General features: G+C 43.9%; 1 protein-coding gene across 1 annotated transcript in view; it reads left to right on the top strand.

The window, feature by feature from the left end:
• The first annotated feature begins 253 nt into the window (after positions 1-253).
• Positions 254-18,845, top strand: part of FRMD4A (FERM domain containing 4A) — a 274,615-nt gene continuing 256,023 nt past the window's right edge. Inside the window, exon 1 of the mRNA XM_050985247.1 lies at positions 254-590. Within this exon, the coding sequence (XP_050841204.1) occupies positions 558-590 (33 nt within the window). The 5' untranslated portion in view covers positions 254-557. The remainder of the gene's footprint in view (positions 591-18,845) is intronic.

The following is an 18,845-nucleotide window of genomic DNA, read 5'->3' as shown; positions in this document are numbered from 1 at the left end:
TGAGGATTACACCCTTTTAAGTCAGTACCGGGGAATCCACGATCTGCCACGGTGACGAAGTTTTTCTCGGTGCTTCCCTCGCTCGCAGGGAGAGCGGAGCAGCATCAGCCCCGCGTCGGCGGCACAATAGGCAGGGCAGGGTCCCGCACCCTCCATCCCTGCGGGAAGGGTCCCGCACCCTCCATCCCTGCGGGAAGGGTCCCGCACCCTCCATCCCTGCGGGAAGGGTCCCCGCGGCTGGGCTGGGATCGCCCGTCCTGGGCTGGATGCATTACGTAAGGCAGGGATCGTTTGTCAGCCGCGATGGTACAAACATAGCTGCGGGCAGATTATGCACAGAGAGCCAGAGAGGAGGAGGGACAGGGAGGAAGGTCTCTCCAGGAGCGGGGCTCCCTCCACGCGGCTGAGGATCGCGAGTTGGCAGGCTGGCAGCTGGCTGGGCTCCCCTGAAGGGTGTCGCTGCCGGTCCCTGACATGCTCTTGTTCGTGTGGGATGCTTGAGACGGGCACGAGATACTAAGTTGGGCGACCAGGATTGGCATGAGGATCGGACCAACATGGAAGGGCTTCTGTCTCCGATGAGAACGAAGGTAGGGGAAGATGTTCATGTCTTTTGAAGCTCAATTTACCCGACGAGGGGAAGGGGAATTGCGGGGCGAGCTCTGTGAATAGGGGGCTTGCCGGGCTTTTGTCTCTTTTCTTTCCTCTTTTTTTTCTTTCTTATTTTTCAAAACTATGCTGGTGAATGTAACTCGGCAGAGAAGTGACAGCAGTTGCCTCCAAGAGGGGAGTAAGGCATCACTCTTCCTCGACAGAGATGACCTTTGTAAATGAGTTTGCCTTTTGGAGTAGACAGCCATATTTTTGTTTGAATTTCCAGTTGGAGACTCTCATTGTGTCTGTGTGTCTGTGCGGGCTCCCCGGGGAGCCAGCCGGGGGAAGCGGACCTGCGGCACAGGGACGGATGGGGACACCGGGCTACCCCAGCCCCTGGCTGGGCAAGGGGGGCACGGGGAGGCAGAGTGGGTGATCTTGTGCCCAAACACCCTGCCGGGGTGCCAGACCTCTTGTTGTGGACCCAGACCAGAAAGCTGTAACGGAGAGTGAGTGTGCAGAGCTAAGGAATCGCTGCACTTGTCTGCTGCCTTCTCACACTCTCAACTCTCTTTAAAGGTGTGACAGTAATCCTCAGTATTAGAGAAACTTGATTTCCAACAGGGAAAAGACAGAAGAAAAACAGTGATGGTTTAGTTTGTAAAATTTCTCCCCATGCCATTATGTCTTTGTGGTCCTGGGGGACAGATTGAATCCTGATTGCATTTTATTTAGTCACTGCCTCTGTCCCATGTGGTAACTGCTTTGGGTAAATCCTTCTGATTTCAGTCCATCACCACATTCAATCCAACTCTGTTGTATTGTATCTCAAGACTGGAAGAATTGGAATTCAGTGGCAATTCTTGCTGGCAACAGGGTGTCTTTGTATGGCTTAGATGCAAACAGTTTTGAAGGGGCAGTCAGACAAGAGTTGCTTTCTATAAATGCCAGACTTAAAAAAATTCTGAGAAATTGTCTGGTCCAGCCCCTGTGCAGAAGCAGATCAGCTAGTCTGGTCTCCTCAATTACATCTCTGCCATTCACTAGCCTAAATTAAAGGCTCTTCAATGATTTAAAGTCTTTTCAATATTAAAACCAAGAAAAGTGATTTAAATAAAAATAATTTGCCAGCAAATGTCTGCACTGCAATTCTCCAGGGGAGTAATTTTTTTTCCACTTTAATTCAGGTTTTTTTGTCTTGAGCAGTAAGTTGATAATTTAAAAAAGAACCTGCCAACTTCATATAGCTCTCCATTACCAAGAACAATGCTATGGGCAGTTTTTAGAATGAAAGATTTATAAGGGATTATAGACCCAGCCATTCATATCTCTCATTACTGAGGAATACATACATTAATGTTAGGCTTTCCAAGGCATTTCCCAGTACTATTTTTTAAAAATCAGATAATAGAGGAAACCTCTAGCAGCTGCCCAACATTTCCATCTCATTTCCATTATTAGAAAATATAACTTTCATGGCTTTAGCTGATGTTTCCATTCTGCTCCTCTAAGCAGGCTTGAAAGGACTGCTGAAGGCAGTCTCTCCCAGGACTGGTGAGCTCTCAGGCTGATATGTGGATTACAGCCAGGCGTGTGTAGTACCAGCACCTGCAGCATGTGTGAAGCCATAAAAATGACAGAGTAAGGGAAGTGGTCCAGGACTGGGTATTCTGTTTGTTCATCTGATCTGCTTTGTAGCTGGAGTGTAAATCCCACTAACACCGTCCATAAAGTGTAATCTAAATTGCCACTGTAAAGTAATTTATTGATCCCTTAGAAGAGTATGGTTGGGAGTATAGACGTGATCCTTTGGATCACAATCTGCCTTAATATTAGAGAAAGGGAGAGATTCTGACCTCCTTTGTGTGTGGGAAAAGCTTCTCAAGCCAAAGAAATGTGGTTTTAAATCAGCTATTGCAGTGATGTAAGATCAGTGGGATTCTCTGGAAGATCCAGATCCTGACGTTGGTGTTACGTTGCTGTTAATCCAGAGTAGCTCCATGGCAGCTGATGGAGATATTCAAATAGACTCTGTGAAATAAAGGTCAGGATTTGGCCCTTACATCTTTACCTTTCAGAGGAACAACAATCTATTCAATCACTTGAATAGATTTGAAAACTTATCTCATTTCCAAGATGCTTCATGGCTGGCAGTGGCTCCCTGCTCCCTGCCAGAAAATCAAGTGTAGAATCTATTAAATCCCCAAATACAATGTTAATATGTGATGACTACACAAAAAAACTTGACAACAGTGAGGATGTCAACGTGCTGAGACCCCTGCCTGTTCCACTCCCTGATTCTGCCTCGTTTTCTTCCTCTGTTCCCCCGTCTGTCTGATCCCATCTGTTGTCACTTGTTTTACACCAAGGCTGAAACTGTTGGGGGCTAGTTAGAAGTTTTTTTGTCCTTTGGTTTGTTCAGTGACATGAAGGACAGTGGGCCTCTGGTCATTTCTGGCAGAGCTGCCTGGAAAGAGCCTGGAGCATCTGGGAGCTCCAAGAGTTGAACCTGTGTGAAAACATCTCCCTGCCACAGTGAAATGCAAATAAAGACTCCATTTTATCCTTAGAGTCCCAAGCAGCTCCGTTTAGCCTGCTCAAATTTAGACAGAAAAACAAAACCAAAGAATTTTCTTTGTTTCCATGGGTAAGTAGGAGCAGGAGCTGACTCTGCAGGCACTTCTCACAGTCTGTCACCTGCAGGTGAGGACAGCCTACATCTGCCTCTGATAGCCAAATGAGAGGGTCCCTGGAATCAAAATGAAGTCTAAATCCCTGCAGGTGGGCTTGGGTGAATCTCGCGGTGGCACTTGAAAATAAGAATGCTGTCAGCTCTTTGGTCCCTGTTGTTCGCAGAGGTTGTGACTCCACTGACAGAGGGACAGGTGGGCACATCTTGGCTAAAGTTCAGTTTATTGTGCAGGAGGGCTGGAGCTGAGACACTGGACAGAGACATGGACACCATGTCCTCACCTCTCCAACCAGCTCCAGGGCAGGGCTTGCCAGCAGAGGGCTGGGAATGTACAACCAAGAGCCTACTTCATAGAGGACCTGTTTCTTATTCCACAAGGCAATAACCATTTGGTTGCTGGGCTGGGCTGGGTGATCATACAGTGGGTACTTTGGAAACTCATTAAAATATTTGGTAAATTGGGGATTAAACCCTAAGCACATTACACCCTGTAATGGACTCCACTGCAGCAAGCCGTGGGTGGTTAAAACATTTCTGCTTTTGTATAACCAGGGTGCACAGGTGCAGGAATTCTAGGGAAAGGGAAGGGATACATGGTAAAACGGGCTGGCATATCAAAATTGAAGCAGATAAGTAGAATGCATTGAACAGCAAAGTTACTGCATTTTTTTTGTGTCGATGATTAAATTTCACTTGATTAGAAGTAATGGGGATCTTGTAAATATTTGTAAGGTTAATAGAGGTACTTATAAATATTATCAGAGACAGTTAAATTCTGTAGCCTAGGATGACTGAGCCCCCGTTTTCAGAGCAAATGAATGTACACAATAGCAATGTCCCCATGCCACCTTAAGAGACTGTGAAGTTGATTGAGTACCACAAAATGAAAAGAATGAAGAAATGCATAAATATTGCAGTCCTTTTGTTAGCCTCCATTTTAATTTGTTTTATAATCCTCAACACATACACAATTTGCCTTAACCCTCAGTGCATCGCCTTCAGCAAATTACCCTGGCATAAGAATTTCAGTAATTTTAGTTTCTCTGCTGCTGACACTTGCCAGTGCATGCTACTGAATTTGCAATGAGCACCTGGCTCGAACCACGCAGAACTGGCTACTGCTCTATTTTCCTTTCAGAAGCCTGTGTTTGGTGCTTTTTTGTTTATCAAAGCACTGCTTCTCTTTCAGAGAGGCTGAAAGAACTTTTTCAATGAACTTTTCGTCTGTTCAGAAACACACGCGGAGGGTAAATGGAGATTAATTACTGTCGAATTTACTGAGCTTTGCATCCAAAGATAATGAATTTTGAGTGTTCCTGTGTACAGCAAATTCAGCAAGGGAACTCAGTAAATAAAGTGTGTAGTATTTAGATAGTGCTCTTTAAGCATTAATGGGGCTGTTCTCGTTTATTGAATCTTATTAACTTTATCTGTTTGTTGTAGATTTTGGGGATTAGCAAACTCCCATGGTGTTGCTGTTGGTTTGTTAAGCCCTGTTGGCTCTGCTTTCAAAGCCACTTAGTTTTTGACCACTGGATCTCTCACAAAGAATGGTTAAGTTGTCCTTGTGCCTTACTTTGAGAAGTTCACAGTGGCTCAAAGCAGAGAAACTTTGGAAAGTACACTATACCCTGAGAATCCTAAATAGCAAAGGCTGTGACAGCTGGCCTTTGAGATTGTTGGGGAGGAAGTCAGGAGGGGAAATTACCCCTGGGAAAGTGAAGTCTGGAGTCTGGGTTACACCTGTGGATTGCTGTAGTTTTTCACCCGTCTTGGATGGCACTGAAAAGAAGTTTATATAAGCAGATTTTTTTTGTGCAGCTGCATGCAGCAAAACATTTGAACAGATTCGAAACTTTAATCTCTCAAGCTATCCTGCAGAAGTTTAGGTTAGAATCCTGCACTGTCTGGACAGCTATGAATATTAAAATCACTTTACAGCACTCTTGTAGAAGCCAAGAGGCAGAATAATTCCTTTGTGGATGTTGTGAAACCAGTCCTGGTGTTTTTAAGAATACCAAACCACAAAAGTTGCCCCCATCCGTCCAAAAGCCTTCACGTTGCTCCTATGGAGTCTAAGATCCCTGCTTTGATACAACTGTGGTTTTCACTCTCATTTTGAGTATCCCACCCTGATAGAGACACACTGGTGCTAATGACACTTACAGAGTGAGATTTCCATTTATTTCTATTTTTATTTATTTATTTTGGGGCTTCTGATCTCCCCGGTGCAGTGACCTCACACGGGCAGTGAGCACACAAACACAAACACAATATTTCAGGTTCCCACAGACACAGGGACCTCAAAGCACAAGCTGGGGAGTGCTGGTGTTCCCTCAGCAGCCCTTCCACAGGGCCCCTGCCCAGGCTGTGGAGCAGCTGAAGGGGTGCCTCTTTCCCTGCCTTGTTATCAGTTTGACACAGAGGTTAATGAGGCCATATGTAATTCTCTGAGCTTGTAGATAGCTAAAAAGAAAGGCAATTCAGGAAATAATGAAGCCCCGTGTCGGCTACTGTTAATCATAATTTAATAAATACCTGGGAGAAAGGATGTAGAGGCATAACTCAGAGCAGAGTTTGGCTTTGGAACAACTCTGCCATAACATTATGCCTCTGGAAAAGCAGAGCAGTTTCTGTTCTGTAACATTTGCTAAACCCATTCAGATTTAAAGGCGATATATCACTGAACATAAAACTGAAAGGTTATTTTTCCTCCCCGGCTGTGCTTTGCAGCAGAGCAGGGAGCTCCATGCCTGACTGGGCCCTGCACTCGTGCCCAGTCACACCAGGGGTGGGTTATTCACTCTCCAGGGAGAGGAAACTCTGTGTACCCTGGGCATGAGCTGGACACGGCACTGCTAACAGGAATTGCATTGCAGAGCACCAGGAGCTCAAAATCCAGCACAGGGACTTGGATGCTTGGTGCTGGATCATGAGAGCACAATCCCTGTCCCCAAATGCTCCCTACTAAAGGTTAGGAGGAAATAGGAGCATTTTGCCTCAGCTTTTAAGGAGGAAGGACTGCAGTTCAGATTCTGGTATTTCATCCAGGATCCAAAGCCTGAGGGGTTCTGCTCATTCTCAGCATCCTCAGGAGCACAACTGAGTCCAGGCTACACTATCCTAGGATCTACCCTTGGCTGCACTCCAGGCTGAGTGGGTTCAGCTCTTGCTGAGCTCTCCCATGACTACCAGACAGCCCTGAGATGAACCAGGATAATCACAATGCTGGGACTGCTTTGTCTTTCACAGACAGCTTGATCCCCTCTCTGCCACCACCAGCTCAGCATCAGGACCACATCACTGGGAGGTGCAGTTAAGCTTGGCACACTTGATCAGAAGTAATCAAGTTGTGTCAAGCCTAACTTGGCTCCCACAAGTTGTGTGGGAGCCTGGAATGATCACAGTGTGCCCTGGTGACCAAAGCTCTCACACTGTGTGTCAAATACCACTGGATCCTTTCAGGGGATGGAAATAGGAACTGCCCCCACGTGCCCTGCTCCCCTCCCAGTGCCCAGACATCATGACCCAGCTGAAGCCACCCTGGCCTCAATTGTCCATGTCTTGCTCAGCCTGGGCAAAACCAGGCTGTAGCAGAGGTGCCCACAAGGTCTGACATTCCCTAAACCTTCATGTGGCTGAGGTTGCCTGTAAGGGCCAAAAGACCTTCCCTTGGCTTCCATGGGACCTCACAGAAAAGCACACTGGGGTGCTATGCAAAGACCCAGAGGTGCCAAAATGAAATTAATAATAACAATCATATCAACAACAACAGCAACTACAACAACAACAACAAAATAATAATAATAATAATAATAATAATAATAATAATAATAATAATAATAATAATAATAATAATAATAATAATAATAATAATAATAATAATAATGTTTAAAATGCAGTATGGCAAGGCATAGACTGGAAGGAATAAACCTGATGTTGGTGGCACTAAGAGCATAAAGCTTGCTAGCTCAGTGTGTGGGTCACGGGCATTTTTAGGAAGTGCAGAGAAAATACCCTGGTGAACACTCATTTTCCAAGTCATTTCATTATTTTACTTAATGGCAGCTATTGTCGAGGCAATTTGCCACCCTTTTCAAAAGCAGAGCTCAGACAGAGACACCCACTCTTTAGCTGTGAATCACAGGTTGCATTCCCTGGGGAAGGTCACAAAGTCTTAACTGCTGCAAATATGGGAAAGCTGAAAAAATGAGAAAGATATTAGTGAGATGATTATGAAGCAAAAAATGATGGTTGCCCCAAAATGCCATCCTGGTAGTTATCTATGGAGGAAAACAGCTCTCCTGCACCTCTGCCTGGTGTATTAGGTTGTTCTGAAGGCAGTGATGGCAGGGAGTGTGTGTGTTTAGTGTTTGGGACTACATGGAAGGAAATAGAGCACTTGCATGATGCACATTTCATATAAAAAATGTCTGATGCATAAGCAGTGCATACCAGCATATCTCTAAGCAGCCCAGCATGGACTTCAGTCATGGTCAGCTATTTCTTAGAGTATTTTACTGGATTTAAATAAATGTAAAATATGTGTGCAGCTGGACATGTGGACTTTCTTCCTGAGAGCACACACCCAGTGTACCTTAGCTTCCCCTGCATGCCTCCTTTACTACATTGCAGTATAAGCCCCACCAAATCTGTGAGACCAAAACCCTGACCCTGTCTGGCATTCAACCAGCACGACAAAAATCCCAAACCCTTCGGGTTGCTCCAGTTCAGAGGAAAGCAGAGGACAGATGCAGTTGTCTTTTTGATGTGATTTATAAACATATTACAATATCAAGAAACATACAAAGTCCTGATTCCCTGATCACAGCAGATATCAAACAAATGAGAGAGCAGTTTCCCTCTTCAGGGTGGCTTCTTTCATGCAACATTCATCCACACCTGTTTTTCCTTGGTGTCTTGGTCCTTGGCTTGGTTATCCTATGAGGGAGAGATTTTCCACTCCTTCAATCAATCACAACACATGGCAGACCAGCTAAGGGACTCAATCCCTTCTTCTCTTCAAGCTCCAAGTCTCCATTTTGGTGATTTGTTTGGAGTTTTTTAGGGAAAGCCCTTGTTCTTTTTGTGCAGGAGCTCAGCTGTTGTGGCAGTGCTGTTGCAGCTTCCCAGCACCCAACATCTCCTCATGTTCAGAACAGGAAAATCTCCCCAAATGCAGCTGTCCTGAGGCACAGCCCTTGACTTGGGTCCCACACAACAGGCTGAGCAGCTATTTAAGGCTGATTTAGTGGTAAATGCAGTATAAATATCAGCAGTAAAAATACACCACCCCTTTTTTTTTTTCCCCTGCAAATTCTTGTTCATGGCTCTCCCATGTAACAAACACCAGAGGAAGGTGGTGGCTCTCAGGACATGACACGGGGTCCCCTGGGCCACAGCACCGATGAGGCACAGCCCAAAGCAGCAGCCAAACCCAAACCCATCCATTCCCTCTGAAAACAGGCAGATACCATCACTCTTCTGCTCTTGGTGGCACAAACACTTGCAAAGCTTGGCTGTGCTGAAGGAACATTAAAGGTAGAAGACATCTCCTGGGTAGACAGCACTCAAACCACTTGGGGCTTTGAAGACAGGTGGCCAAAACCAATATATCAAGTCAGTTATCAGCCAGTCCTGTCTTCCCTTCCTCCCCTCCCTCTGGCTCAGAGCTGCAGGAGCTCAGGTCCTTTGATGTAAACCTGTCAGACACTTTGGTCTCTTCTCTGCCCTGCCCTATTCTTGCACACACACATTTGTGTGAGATTTTAATTATAGGCATGAGCATATTGGTAAGAAAACCCTTCCTTAATTACATGCTCAATTAATTCTAGTAGCTTAGGAGCTGAAATACAAAGTTAGGTGAAATTATTGCTGCTTCATCTAAAGTTGGATCTCTCCATGGCCAGGTTCCTAATAATACTGTGGAAGTAATTTTTCTTTAGAAAAATGGATTTCATTTAGAAGAGATTAAATTGTTTTGGATAGAGGGAGTTAGAGTATTATCTGGTACCACTGATATTATTTTCCAGAAAGACTAATTACTTATAAGACTAATCTTTTCAGCAAATATTCCATGATCAGGCCAAAGAATTATATGGCACAAATAAGGCAATATTTAGCCTCATGAGGGCTGGCACAACCCCTCCCCTAATGTATTGTGGTCTTTAGAGAGAGATCAAGTGAGAGGAGAGATTAAATGTGCCTTCATAACATCAGATTCCTCTCCATGGCACCAGGGCCTCAAGGCTCAGACCCTCACTGGAATTTGGGTGTCACTTTCTGCTGATACTGATGGCACCCTGGTAGGGATGGCTGAGAAATACTTAGGCTGGAACCTGCTCCTCTGAGCTTTAAGCCAGGATCTGTTCTTGTCTCTGTAAAACTGGAGACTCCCAGTGTGTGGGACAGGAAGGCTGGGCTGCATCCCTGGGATCCTGGCTGACTCCTGCAGCAGCATGGAAAAAAGGCTCAAGTGGAGGGGAATCCTAGCTGGAATAAACTGTCTAGGAGGAGGGGAGGATGTGGACAGAGGATTAGGGCTGGAGAAAGGAGTTTGAGAAGAGGCAACCAGGACTGAACAGGTAAGATCTGGAGGCAGGGGTAGGGGGCAGAGATGAGGCGGAGCACTTGTGCCCACGGCATGGAAACCCCCTTCAGCCCTAACCCCCTGTCCCAGCTGGATGTGGGTGGTAAAATGACACCTGAAGAGCTGCTTTTTAAAGAGGGAATAGCATAAAGATGAAAATCTGGGAAATACAGGAGCAAAGGACATCCCTGCAGCCCTATCCCATCTAACAATGCAGTCACACAAATGTTTTTTTCATGGTTTTCTTCTTGTCTCCTGCATAAGATGGACAGTGCTCAGAAAATGAGCTTTTCCTTATTTTTTATTTTCCTCATTTCCTACCAAATAATCCTAGGTCTTATCTACTGAACACTGTCCTGAAAACAGAATTTTTCTCTTTTTTTGCATTATTTTTCTGAGACATTAATTACAGCAGTATCAAAATTCATCAAACCTGTAATCATACTCTGGTTTGTCTCTGTTTAACTGATGTAGAATTGAGCCATGAAGGAATCATTTAAGGTCTCTTTCAGTTTGGGGCCATTTCTGACTTCTCTGTATCCTCAACATCATACAGCACTTTCTGTGTTCATTGTGTCCCTCTGGTAGAGCCCAGGCTTTCTTCAAGTCATGTGCTAGGAGTGTCTCTCAGAAACCCAAGAATAAAGCTTAGATGTCAGGGATCATTAGTAAAAGTTTGGGATATATGAGTCACTCATCACCATGTATCTTCACTCAAAGACTTCTCCACCTTCTGCAGCACTCCCCTGCTTCATTCCTGGAGCCCCTTCTGTCTGCCACAAATGCCAAGGAGCCCTTTAGAGAGCAGACACCTCCCCTGATTCATCCTTAAGGCAGCTCCACCCCACACAAGGAAGAAGGAAAATATGGGTGCAGAGGTTAGGGTGAAGGGAGCATCTGATCATGGAATTAAAAACTGCATCATGAAGCATCCCCTCATGCCTGGCCTTCTCTAACTTTTCACCCTGATATCCACCCAATGCAGTGTATAATATCAGCAAGCACATGACTGCTGTCACCTGGATATTTTTTCCTTCAGCTAATGTTATTCATTCCCTCTGAGAATTCCACATAAATTGACTGCAGTTAATCATTTCTCCTTGCACCTTTTTGGAGCAAGCCAGGCTGACAAAACAGACAGCTGTGGGAGTAGGTGTGAGCAGGGCTGAACTGACTGTATGGAAATGCTGGGCAGCTTTGAATGCACAAACCAAAACACAGCACTGAGGAAAACCATGGCTGAGGGTGGGGAGGGAATTTGTGTCCTCCCATTTGCATCTCTCTGTAAGCCATCTTTGCCTGGAATAAATGTCTTTGTCCACATGAAAGCTGAATCTGATTTCTTTCCCCCATTTGACAGGGCAGTAAAGAAAGCTTTATGAAATGGGTGTGACTTTTACAATGTTTTGCAACTCATTTTCAGAAATATGTGTCTGCATATGCCAGTAGTTACCCTAGTTCCCTTATTTCAAATCACTCTTGTGCATTTACTAGTGATCTTTGCATTCTTATTGAGTGAAAATTTTCTAGTTAGTAAACGCCACATTATTCTTAAAGTAGACTGTCAGGTAGATTGAGAAGAAAAAATTCAAAAAAAAATTCTTTTTTGGCATTTCTTTAACCTCCAACCAGCTCTTTACAAGTTCTAAGTACTTCTCTTCTATTTTTGGCTTAGACCACAATTTTGTCACATGTGTCTGGGTTTGAGGATTTTTTGATCATTTTAAATGGGTGGTAACAGTGTTCTTGTGTCTCAGCAAGGGCAAGGGCAAACATCAGCCACATATTTCAAACCTCTCCCACAGACATAACAAACCTCTTTTGCCAAGCGAGCTGGCTTTTCTGCTGGATAGAGCAAGAAAAAAGGGAAAGGTGGCAGAACAAGCAGGTTAATGGGACTACAATAGTGTAGGGTCAAAGTCTTTCCTGACAAAACTCCTGAAACTCAGTAGAGATAAATTCTAGTTTCTCAAGCACTCTGCCCAGTCCTAGACTTTTTGGTGAGAATGACTCACATTAATATGGGAACATCCAAGATGTACAGAAAGATGGTAAAACTGCTTAGGATGCTATCAAAGACTGGAAAACAACAACTATCAGAGGAGGAAAAAAGCCCCAAAAACTCAAGAGAAGATAACATTTTTCAATCTGGGCAGAAAAAGAGAAGGGGCTTCTTCTTCTTCTTTTCTTTTCTTTTTTTTTTATTTTCTTCTTTCTTTTTTTTTCCCTGTGGAAAGTATGCACACCATTAAATCAGCTTAAATCATTAATCTTCCCTGGGAGATATCACCCACAGAACAAACAGGGAGATGAAATTCAGCCACGTTGCCTATTACGTGTGTTGTAAAAGAATTAGTGTCAAAAAATGAAACCCAAAGGGAATGAAATACAGGACAGAGAGTCAGTGATGCAAACTTGTGTTGTACCACCACCCTTGAGGGAGCTGTTCCTTGAAGGAGCTGTGCCAGCTTGTATTCAGCCAAGAGTGTGGCCACTCCTTTGTCTGTACGATGCTCCAGAAAGTGCAGAACAAGGACCAAGAACAAGGAATCATTTAAAACTCTAATTTCCAGCAAATAACTGATAAATTATAAAAACAAGCAAAACAAAACCAAACCAAACTGAATGTCAGGACCAAGGAGAGATTCGTGCCAATTCACAAAATGAAAAACACAGAAATAGTTCCAAACCCTAAAAAAAGCACTTAAAGACTCTCAGAAGCAAAAATTATTGCTGAGCATTTACATTAATTTGACAGAATTTATCTACTCTTCTGCTCCATAAAACCTAAGTGCAATACTTAACCTGCAACCCCCAGTGAGGTCTGGTGTGTGTTACTTCCCAGCCCCAACGATGCTCGGAGACGTGCCCTGGAATTCTGAATGAAGGATACAGTGGGGTCTGTGGGCTGAAGGAAATCATTATTACACAGTAATCAATGCTCTGCATCTTGTGTGGCTTCTCAGCTTCTCTGGCATCCTACCACAGCTGTTAGAAGCTGGGATTGGGGTTTTTTTTAATTTGAATAAGGTCATAGTTTTTTGTGGGGTTTTGCTTTGAATCGATTTTCTTCCTTTTATGATGATGGCAGCACTCCTAAATTAGCCAGCAGTGCTGAAGCCTCAGCATACACATTTTAGCACTGGGGGATAAATGCACTAGTGGCGGGAGAGAATGTAATTCTCCCAAAATCAGTGCAGCTGAAAGTGCAGTATTTTTAATTCATTTATTTTATATATTGTGTGGCTTTTTAAATGCATGAGTGAGGCAGGGAGAATCGACACCAAGTACTTTCCTCCTTATAATATGTTGACAAAGAGGATAGACACAGTCCTGTCCATGCCAGACTTGCAAAGGCAAAGATTTTTACCCTTCCTAGGTAGTCCTAGAGATGGACCATGTGGACACAGCTTGGGATGGACCATGGAGCCAAGATCCTTCTGCCAGACAGTAATGGGACTCACTGAGTCTCTAAGAGCAGCACAGCGTGGAAATTTGGCTTAAAATTTTCCTATCAAAACTTTTCCAGTCTGCTTGCTTCCAAGATGTCTTGGTCAAAGCATGACCATTTCTCTCAGTCTAAGTCAAGGCTGCAGCAGGAGCTCAGAGCACTCAGCTGATGGATTCCCCAGGGGTTCTGTGATAGCCCAAAGAAACTCACCCACAGGGGCCCTGCACACCAGTTCTCTGGTGGAAAGGAGATGGATCTTGCCATCCTTGTCATGGCAAGATCTTGGCTCTGGTCCTTTGGAACTTTTAGGTCCTTTGGTTTGATACCAAGGCCCTGAAGAACACTGGCGTCCTTGCTGTTCAGTGTCTCGGTTCTTCCTCAGGAGGGATGGAGACTTGGACACCCTTTTTGCTGTCAGGGCTTCAGGGGGATCTAGCTGATGAGCCTTTCTCTGGGAGTAGGGGTTACAAACACCCTGAAGAGTGTGGATTAACCCCAGGTCTCCAGGTGCCAGACAGAGCAGGTCAGAAGTGAAATCAGCATTTTCCAGTCCAGCACCACCACTTCCCCATGCTGCCTCATCACCATCTTCTTCAGCAAACAGGGACTTTCAGAGTTTTCCACACAGGCCTCAGAGCCCTCTTTGTGTTGGCTCACTGCCCAGCCCTGAACCATCCTTGCTGTTAGAACCCAGGGCAATCCTCTGACTGCCCTGGATGAGTCAAGACTCTAGCAAGGGGGCTCAGAGACCTTGGCACGGAGTCAAAACCACCTGTGCCTTTGATTTTAGCCCATGGGAACAATTACCAACTTTGTGTGAGGAGTTACAAGTCACAGGAGTTTGAGTAGAATGATAGTGAATTTGTCACAGGTGAAAAAGTAGAATTTTGGCGATTTAGAATGGGGGTTCAAGAGGCAAGATGGAGGAATCTGGGCATGTCCTGTCCTTCTTCTTGTCCTCCATCTTCTGCTGTGATGGTGGCAATTATGGATTGGTTTAGAGACAGACTGTCCAATATAGGTGATAGGTATTTTAAAATTATTGTAAATAAAGTACTCGTAGTTCTTAGTATAAAAAGCCAACACCACCCCAAGGGCAGGTGCTGTGCCACAACCCAACCTGCCAGACAGACCTCAGCAGGTCAGAGAAAGAATGGAACAGATAAGAGAAAATAAACAACCTTGAAAAGCAGAGCCCAGGAATCCTGACTTCTTCTTTGGTCTCAGGGCTGGGAAAAAAGACTTTCTAATACCTTGGGAGCCATTTCAACCACAGAAACCTGAGACTCACAGATTTGTACAAATGCTGCTGAAATAACACACTCCCATGGATAACACCCCATAAACTTCTGCTGCCTTCCCCCACCACCCTCACTGTGAGATGAGGAATGTTAAAGCCTCCAGGGCATTCCTTAATTGCGTGGCACCCATCCAATGGCAGCATATGCACAAATTAGCTGTGACTGCTGGGGCTCACGGGGCTGGGGCTGCCCAGGAAGGCTTGTGCTGCTGCTGTGGCACACACAGGAGGAAATTCCACACAGGAGTCAGCCATGGTTTGGCATCAATCCTCCAACACAAGACATAAAGATTTTCTGGCTTGACTCTAAAAGAACCTGTGGTGATAACGGGGTCCTCCAGCCAGCTGATTATGAGAGACTAATTAATACCCAACATAGTGTTAGAGTATTCCATACCTTATGTAGAAAGGCAGAAGAAAATGGAAGGATATTTTGGTGAATGAGCAAATCTCAGTGAGGAAAATTATTGAATTACATCTGTACTATTCTAAATGTGATTATTCCTAGTCCCTCAAGGCCGTGGGTGCCTTCTAAGTGAATTTAAAAACAACGAAGGGAATAAAGAAAAAAAGCAATGGCCGTCAATCTGAAGTGATACCACTGTTGTATTTGTTGCTTTGGCAGACAGAGCTCTCATCTTTAAGTGAGTTTGTGGTGTGCTCAGAGAAAGCAACCTCTTTTGTGAAGAGCTCACAGAGCACCAGCCCTCACATTATCCCAATGCCATACAAAAGCTGATCAAATCCCAAATATTGCTTATTCCCCTCTGAAAGTGGCATTCTGAGCTGGCTAGGAGTTTTTTTCCTGGGGATTTGTTTGAGGGAATGGGTTGGGCAATCAATGAGCACTGGTACCTGCACTCTTGCCATGAGCTGACCATCTTCCAGGCAAGAAGGAAAACTCCAGCCTGACCCAGCTCTTGTTACTGGAGGTTTGGTGGTGCCATTGGTGGCAGACTTCTGCTCACTGGGACAAAATCTTGGGTCACTCCTATGCTTTAGGCAGCTCAGCAGAGCTTTGGTAGAAGGGATTGGAGGCTGCACAGGAGCTGTGTTCACCTGTCATAAGGCAGCCACAAACTCAAACTGTGCAGTTATTGATGTGGGGACCAGCAAAGTGCTCAGGAGGAAAAAACAAGGAAGCTGCCAGGCAACTGTATGAAAATAGAGGCAGATGAAAAGTGAGCCCTGAAAGGCAGATGCTCTGAGGTGGAAAGGGTGGGTGTGGGCTTCTGAGGATTGCTGGATGCAGAAATGCTTGTAGTTGAACCTTGTCTGACATGCCTGTTTCTTCCTTGGCCTTAGGGAAATTACTTAACCTATGTTTTTCTCTTCCCCACTTTTCTACACTGAAGTTGTAATACCTGCCCACCTACACACCTTTCAAAAGAATATTCTGAAGCTCTGTCTGTTTGTAAACTGCTCAGGAAACAGCATATGCCAAGCTATCTCAGTATATAGTAAAATGTATTTAAAAATTAGGCTTGGAAGGCTCTTGGGCTTGGACAGAAAACAGGCACATTTGCTCTGTTCACTGCAGGAGTAGGCACAAACTATTCTCAATATTTCAAAGAGGAGATTTGACTCTCAGGTAACCAACTCCACTCTCAGTGCTCATCTAGTCTTACCCTTAAAGAGGTTTTTCTAAGCCCACTTCATTTCTTCCTGCAGAGTAAACCAGATTGTCCTTCTCTTGTAATTAATCCACCTTTCCTTCACAATCTGTTTCACAGCCCCTCAGGCTTCTCTTTCTTTTGTGGACCACAGAAACCTGCATCACTTAACCTTTCTTCACTGGTCATGTTTTCTACACCATAATCATTCCCATTGTTGTCATCCAGAAATTGTCCAATATTTTATTAGAAGGTGGTGTGCAAATGTGGACACAATCTGTGTGTCCTACATCTCCCTACATCTACATCCTGAACTCATCTCTCAGATGAGATCTGCCTTTAAATATATATATTTTATTAGTATTATTTTTGTAATATAGCATTTTGTTCTTGATTCATGTGCACTTTGGGATTCAAAACACTATTTTTGAAATTATCTTTTACATGTTATGAAGATTTACCCAGCTGGTAAGCTACTGCCTGTTTTTGTTGTGAAACCTCTCACATTCTTTCTAATTTGTCAGCCTCTGGTATTTTTCTCTCTGCACATACCAAAATGCCAATTTTTATTGGCAAAGTGTTGTAAAATATAAGAGAAAATGCTATTATTGCTACAGTTTTACTTTAACCCCCCTATAAAAATTAATGTAAAATAAAATAAAAGCCCCAACATAAAATGCTTTAAAAGCCCATGAGCAGGATATTCACCTCTGTTACATTTTATAGGGTTTAGAGAGACTATAATCCCCATGAATTTGGGGTTGAATCTTTATCATGTGTAAAGGTATTTGCTTTGACTCCGTGTGTAGCAATGATTCACAGCAAGCAAGAAGGCAGCCTTTAACCTCCCCTGCAAGCCATAAAACTGAGACTCTGCACATTTTGGACCAGATCTTCTTACCCTGAGAACCTCAGGAGAGAGCAGCACAAGTGTGGGAGGAGATGACCTCTCCAAAGCGTGACCTGATTTCTCTTTTCTGGGACAAGTAATAAAACCTTGGCACAGAAGTGCAGCTAAAACTCCCCCTGTTTCAAGAATGAAATAGTGGAGGTATCTGCCAAGTCCTCAGTGGTGAAAGCAGTTTCATAAGGTACTGGTATTTTAGTCCTGGCCATCAGATCCAGGTCAAGTTTGTAGCCAAAGGCTACAATCCCAAATCCCAAGCTTCACTGCAGATCTTCCCATTATGCATCCAGTGACTCCATCATACCCAGCAACAGCAGGAGCCAACATTTAGTTCTTGATCCAAGCCCAAAATTCTGCTTGGCTCACAGTCAGACATTGCATGCTGGGACATATAGTCCTTGCTGGATAATTAAGGGAAAAGATGGACACAGTCTGGTAAATAACCCATAAATTAAGCCCCATGCATTGGTTCTTGGCAGCAGGCTGGTGAAACACTTAGCTGAGGAAAATTTGGCCCTTATCATTGCTCCATGTGAAGCTACCAAGTACCTTGCATATTGATTATTTACTAATCAGGGAATGTACTTGAACAAGTTTATTCCTGTATGAACTTCTCAGGCGTGCAGATGCTTAAAGCATCCTACATTGCTACCAATTGTATTTTTAATTGCTGTGTTTAGAGAGTCTCATTGATCTAATCAGAGCTAAATAAGCCCCATGGTACTTCCCCTAGTAAAGTTTACTGAGGAAGTGTTTCTTTCATTTGCTGAAAATGAAGCCTTCTGCTGTGCTGTGCCTGGTCAAACGCAACGCCAGCGAGCAGAGGGTGATGCTCCATCTTTTAATAAATTTGTTTTTTCTGCAGTTCAGAATTCCTGTCACCCAGGCAGCAGAAAAGCAGCTGGGTGACATTATCAGTAATTGCTTAATATTGTCATTGCCTTTGCTTACAAGGAAAAAAAGCCACAGACTATCAATCAGCCAACAGAATATTCATAGTCTATGATAACACTAAGTGCTTTTTGAATGTCATGGCAACAGTCACACAAGCAACGTGATCTTGTACTTGATTACTTCCTGCTGCATTCCTGATAATGTCCATAAAGCTCCATTAATTCTGCTCTCTTTATTTTTTGTTATTTTTATTATATTTGATTTGTGTTTGGCAAGTGTGCAAAACAGACAGTACCTTTTCCCAAGCTCCCAGGGCTTCTCAGGGTATTTGCAGCTCTTCTGTAGCCTAAATGTGTCCTATACTGGACCCACCATTCCTGAGTGCATTTTAGGAATTATGTCTGGATTATTGCAGCAGGTAATCTCTAAAATCAGATTTAAGGCTGACTTCTGTGAAAAAGATTTAGGATAATCTCATTAAATAATTTGTTGGAAGGGCCTTTCAGACAAGGGAAAAGAAATTGATTTGTCTAAGATTCATCTGCACCTGACTCATTCTCTGTCCTCGTGGCCTTTGTTTTTCAAGTGCTTCATCTTATTCAAATTTGTGAGTTCATGGATTTCAAGGGCCAGAAAACATTAGTAGCCTTCTGCATCAGAAAATTATCCAGTGATTTCTGTATCAAGTCCATAAATTTTGAAAAGCAAGTGGCATATATTTTTTGAAAGAGTTGCTTGGAAATCTGCAGCTGGTCAATATGCTGCCATATTCCCCTAGTAGGCTGTTGTTGATATTAGCAAACAT

Source organism: Serinus canaria, chromosome 1A (assembly GCF_022539315.1).
Source record: "Serinus canaria isolate serCan28SL12 chromosome 1A, serCan2020, whole genome shotgun sequence".
NCBI lineage: Eukaryota > Metazoa > Chordata > Aves > Passeriformes > Fringillidae > Serinus > Serinus canaria.
The sequence above is the reverse complement of the archived record's forward strand: the minus strand, read 5'-3'. Positions and strand labels throughout refer to the sequence as shown.